Below are 6000 nucleotides of genomic sequence, written 5' to 3'. Positions count from 1 at the left end.
AACTAACTGCACAACTGTGAAGGTGAGTCCTAAATGTTCTCAGGGGTCAGGAATTACCACAGGCTTCTATCTTCTCCATAAGAGAAGGGAATATACATCTGATGTTGACAGTGGTGGGCATGAAGGTGGTCTCCCAGCAGCATAGAAGACAATTTATCACAGATCTGGAAATAACTATGGCATCAATACCTTCCATAATACTATTTCTTGAATATAAAGTATGCCACCTACTTGATTTTGCTTCCTTGGGAGTTCTCACTGAGCACAAAGAATGAATCCTGAGGCTGACACCCAATCTGTGTAGTTGTTCTGGACCCTTCCCAGAACTCTCCACAGGTGAGCAGCAGGCACCGATGCTCTCACACACACTGTGTGCCAGTGTCCTTACATTCACTGAACAAATACTCCCATCTGATAAGGAGCTAAACTCTAAAATGTGGACTCTGAGCAGGGGTGGCTTCATTATAAAGAAAAGTCTAAGCTTTGCAGGTACTCACTTGCATGGGCCACTGTGAGAAAAGCCCTGTTCAGAGTTTCAGTTCTCATTTAATTATATAGATGGTTAAGCACCCATAAAGTCACTATCTAAATATTTGATTAAAGTAGGCAAAACTGAATAAAACATGCTATAAAAATGATAAAGTATGGGTTGACTTAACATTTCAAATGACACAATATATATGACACATGTTTGAAACAGCTTTTTTTTTTCATTTTAGACTCGGGGGTACACATGCATATTTCTTACATGGATGTATTGTGTAGTGGTGATGATTGGGTCTCATGTGCCCCATAGGTAGTTTCTGAACCCTTAACCCCTAACCAGCTCTCTCCCCCTCACTGGTGTCTCCAGTGTCTTTTATTTCCACCTTTGTGACCGTTCTGCTCCTCCATACGAGTGAGAACATGGTAGTTTTCTGTTTCAGTTCACTTAGGATGATGATCTCCAGCTCCATTAGTACTGCTGCAAAGGACATGATTTAATTCCTTTTTATGGCCATATAGTATAGTATTCAATGGTGTACATATACCACATTTTCTTTAACCAGTCAATTGTTGGTGAGTACTTAGATTGGTTCCATGATTTTGCTATTGTGAATAGCACTGCAATGAACATACAAGTACAGGTATGTTTTTCTTTTTTATTATTTAAACAATCTGTTAAATCACTCTATAAAAAAGATAATGGTTTCTGTATAACAACACTATTAATAATAGTGAAGTTTTAATATATTCCAGTCTTCTAGATGTTCTTCATACATTCATATTTTTTTCTCTTATTTTTTATTTTAAAAATATGGGGTACAATTCAGGGTTAGGTACATATATGGTCATCATACAGGTAAAGTATGGATACCCTTATTGATGTTATAAGCCTCCCCCCCGTGGCAGTGTTCCACTACTGCCAATCCCTTTTTTATAGTATTATAAATATTCAGGGTTCGCTTATGAGTAAGTACATGTGATACTCAGATCTTTGTTTCTGTGATAAATTACTGAATAGTATAGACTCTAATTCCATCCAGGTTGCTGTGAAGTTCATAATTTTGTTTTTCTTTATGGTTGCATAATATTCCATTGTGTAAATGCACCACATTTTCTTTATCCAGTCCACTTGTGATGGCTGGCACAACTGGTTTCATATTTTTGCTGCTGTGAATAATGCTGCAATAAACATGGGTATGCAGTTATCTTTTTTATAGAGTAATTTGAATTCCTCTGGGTATACTCCCAGAAGGGCGACTGCTCAGTTGTAAGAAAGGTTGACTTTTAGATCTTTTAGGAATCGCTACACTGTTTTCCATAGTGGTTGTACTAGTTTATACTCTCACCAACAGTGTAGAAGTGTTCCCTTTTCCCTGCATCCTCTCCAGTATCTGTTGTTTTTTGAGTTATTAATGATGGCCATCCTGATTGGAGTTAGGCAGAACCTCAGTGTGGTTTTAATTTGCATTTCTTTGATGATTGGTGAGGCTGAGCGCTGCTTGTATGTCTTTTGCCCATTTTTAAATAGGGCTGTTTTTTTTTTTCCTTTCAGCACATTTTGAGTTCCTTGTAGATCCTGGAATGTTAAGCCTTTGTCAGATTTACAGTTGGCAAATATTTTTTCCCTTTTTGTGGGCTGTCTCCCCACTTTCTTGATGGTTTATTTTGCTCTGCAGAAGGTTTTCAGTTTGTTGTGGTCCTACTTGCCTATCTTATCGTTTATGGCATTCACTTTTGGAGAGTTGATCAGGAATTGGTTGCCTATTCCAATTTCTGTAAGGTGTTTCCTATGTTTTCTTCTAGGATGCTTATAGTTTGAGGTTTTATATTTAGCTCTACGATTCACTTAGAATTGATTTTTGTGTATGGTGATAGGTAGGAGTCTTGTTTCAGTCTTTAGCATGTGGTCAATTTTCCCAGCACCATTTACTAAATAGGTTCTCCTCTCCCCAGTGGTTGCTGGTGGAGGCTTTGTTGAAGATGAGTTGGTCGAAAAATTGAAATTTTGCTTTCAGAATCTCTACCCTGTTCCATTGGTCTATATGCCGGTTCTTGTACCAATACAAGGTTGCTTTGATTACTGTAGCTTTATAGCAGAGTTTGAAGTCTGGAAGCATAATACCTCCCACTTTGTTTCTTTTGCTAAGGATTTTTTGGCTATTCATGGTCTTTTATGTTTCCATATGAATTTCTATATTTGTTTCCAGGTCTAAGAAGAATGACACTGGTAATTTAATGGGTATTGTATTAAATCTGTAGATTGTCTTTGGTAGGATGGATATCTTAACAATGTTAATTCTTCCAATCCATGAGCGTGGAATATTTTTCCATTTGTTTGTATTTTTCCATTTATTTTTCCATTTATTTGAACAGTGTTTTGTAGTTTTCATAGTAAAGGTCTTTCACTTCTTTGGTTAGGAAGATGCCAAGATATTTCTTCTTTTTTTTTTGTGGCTATTGTGAATGGGATTGTGCTTTGTATTTGAGTTTCTGTCTGTTATTGTTGGTGTATAGGAATGTGACTGTCTTCTGCACACTTATTTTATACCCTGAGATTTTGCCACAGTTATCTTGGGTTTTCAATATATAGGATCATGTCATCTGCAAAGAGGGATAACGTAACTTCCTCTTTTCTTATTTGGATACCCTTGATTTCCTTCTCATCTAATTGCTCTAGCTAGGACTTCCAACACTATGTTGAACAGGAGGGGTGAGAGTGGGCAGCTTTGTCTTGTTTTGGTTTTCAGGGGAAATGCTGCCAATTTGTCTGATTAGCAGTATATTGGTTGTGGGTTTATCATAGATGGCTCTTACTCTTTTGAGGTACATTCCACCTATGCCTACATGTTCAAGGGCTTTATCAAGAAGTGATGCTTGATTTTACCGAAAACTTTTTCTGGATCTAGTAATTATAATTATGTGTTTCTTGTTTTTACATCTATTGATGCATTTGGAATATTTTTCATATATTGATTTCTCTTCCTTTGGGGTTGTTTGCTCAAATGGTAATTTAATTTTTAGTTCTTTGAAAAATCTCCAGACTGTTTTCCATGGAGGATGAACTAGTTAACAATCTCACCAACAGTGGATGAGTATTCCCTTTTCTCCACAACCACTTTACGTTTGTTGTTGTTTGACTCTCTAACAATGGCCATACTGACTGGTGTGAGATGATATGTCACTGTGGTTTTAATTTGCATTTCTCTGATGATTAGTGATATTGAACATTTTTTCATGTGTTCCTTGGTCACTTGTGCATCTTTTTTTGAAAAGTGTCTATTCGTGTCTTTTGTCAATTTTTTGATGTGGCTATTTGTTTTTTTGCATGTTGTTTGAATTCCTTGTAGATTCTGGATATTAGTCCTTTGTCTGAGGTGTAATTTGCAAATATTTTCTCCCATTCAGTAGGTTTTTAAACTGTTGATTATTTCTTTTGCTGTCAGAAGCTTTTTAGTTTGACTAAGTCTCATTTGTCTATTTTAGTTTTTGTTGCACTTGCTTTTGGGGTCTTTGTCATGAATTCTGTGCATAGACCAATGTCTAGCGGAGTGTTCCCTAGGTTTTATTCAAGGATCTTTATAGTTTCAGGTCTACATTTATGTCTTTGATCCATCTTGAGTTAATTTTTGTATATGGTGAGAGATAGAGGTCCAATTTCATTTTTCTGCATATGGCTAGCCAATTTTCCCAGCACCATTTATTGAATAGGGTGTTTTTTCCCCATAGTTTATTTTTGTTGGCTTTGTTACAGATCAGCTGGTGGTAGGAATGTGGTTTTATTTCTGGGTTCTCTATTCTGTTCCATTAATCAATATGTCTATTCTTGTACCAGTACCCTGTAGTTTTATTTATTATACCCTTATAGTAAAATTTGAAGTCAGGCAGTGTGATGCCTCTGCAGTTGTTCATTTTGTTTAGAATTGCTTTGGCTATTTGGGCTCTCTTTTGATTCCAAATAAACTTTAGGATTGTTTTTTTCTAGTTCTGTGAAGAATGAAGTTGGTACTTTGAGCGGGATTTCACTGAATCTGTAGATTGCTTTGGGCAGCACGGTCATTTTAACAATATTGAATTTTCCAATCCACGAACACAGAATGTTTTTCCATTTGTTTGTGTTATCTACAACTTCTTTCATCAATGTTTTGTAATTCTCCTTGTATAGGTCTTTCACTTCCTTAGTTAAGTGTACTCCTATGGGTGTGTGTGTGTGTCTAGCATGAATGAGACTGAGCTCTTGATTTGGTTCTCAGCTTAAGTATTATTGTACATTGATTTTTTTATCCTGAGATTTTAACTGAAGTCAATTATCAGGTCTAGGAGCTTCTTGGGGGAGTCTTTAGAATTTTCTAGGTATACAATCACGTCATTCGCAAACAGATAGTTTGACTTCCTCTTTGCCAATAAATACCTTTTATTTATTTCTCTTGCCGGATTGCTCTTGCTAGGACTTCCAGGATGATGTGGTGAGATGATGTGGTGAGAATAAGAGTGGTGAGAGTGGGCATCCCTGTCTTGTTCCTGTTCTAAGGGAGAATGTTTTCAACTTTTCGTGGTTAAGTATGATGTTGGCTCTTGGCTTGTCATATATGGCTCTTACCATTTTGAGATATGTTCCTTCAATGCCTAGTTTGTTGAAGATTTTGATCATAAATAGCTAATATGACAATTCTATCATAAAGACTACCATCTGACTTGCTTATAAAAACCAGTATATGAAAATGTTACAAATACTTTATTTTTGCTTTCAAATTCAGACATGCTTCTGAAATTCAAATGTATTATGACTTCATAATTAAGGCAAATTAAAATAGACGTGTGTAAAAAGGCTAGCCTAGACTATAGATATGATTCCAATCCTAATGTATTTGCTAATGTTTTTCTATTGCTAATACTGATTTAACTTTATAAAGTTATAGTTTTTTATGAATTAATCATATAAAAGATCATCACAGTTCACAGAAAAAAATAAATCTAAGCAGTAATATTAATTTTGCCTGTAAAACAGACTGGATTTCTATATTAAGAAGTCACAACATAGATGCTTTCTATTTTATCAAAATAACATCACTCTATCAGAGAGAAAAAGGTGAATACTTGCCATCAAAACTAATACTTGCAACCTTGGTGTATTTACTTTCTGACGCTTTTAATGTAATTGGTTTAAAGTGTATCGTTATAGCATCATTTTGTGGTGTAGGCCGAACACTCTGCAAAGAGAAAAAAAACACATAAAACTATGTTGCATTAATGGTAGACAAATATTCAACTGACAACTCATGTTTTACACAAATGGTTTAAATTGCTAATTATTATTCAAAATAAACCAACAAACCTCAATCAGTTAAAACCCACTTTCCAAGGGAACAAAGACAAAGCAAAACCTTAAATAACTGGCTTATTCTGGTGGCTTTAAATGAAAAATAATATGCAATTATTACCTTGTTAATAAGCATATTTATACTAACAAACTGTTTTATTATTAGTCATTAACTATTGCTTACTCAAAAGATAATC

General features: G+C 35.3%; 1 protein-coding gene across 1 annotated transcript in view; it reads right to left on the bottom strand.

Moving 5' to 3' along the window:
- Positions 1-6000, bottom strand: part of TMEM131 (transmembrane protein 131) — a gene marked incomplete at its 3' end in the record, with an annotated part of 74503 nt that overhangs the window by 44975 nt on the left and 23528 nt on the right. The window contains exon 8 of the mRNA XM_008052292.1: positions 5585-5693. Within this exon, the coding sequence (XP_008050483.1) occupies positions 5585-5693 (109 nt within the window). The remainder of the gene's footprint in view (positions 1-5584; positions 5694-6000) is intronic.

Source organism: Carlito syrichta, unplaced genomic scaffold, assembly GCF_000164805.1.
Source record: "Carlito syrichta isolate Samal-C Ts95f unplaced genomic scaffold, Tarsius_syrichta-2.0.1 Scaffold271404, whole genome shotgun sequence".
NCBI classification, from domain to species: domain Eukaryota; kingdom Metazoa; phylum Chordata; class Mammalia; order Primates; family Tarsiidae; genus Carlito; species Carlito syrichta.
This window is presented reverse-complemented; position numbering and strand designations above follow the sequence as displayed.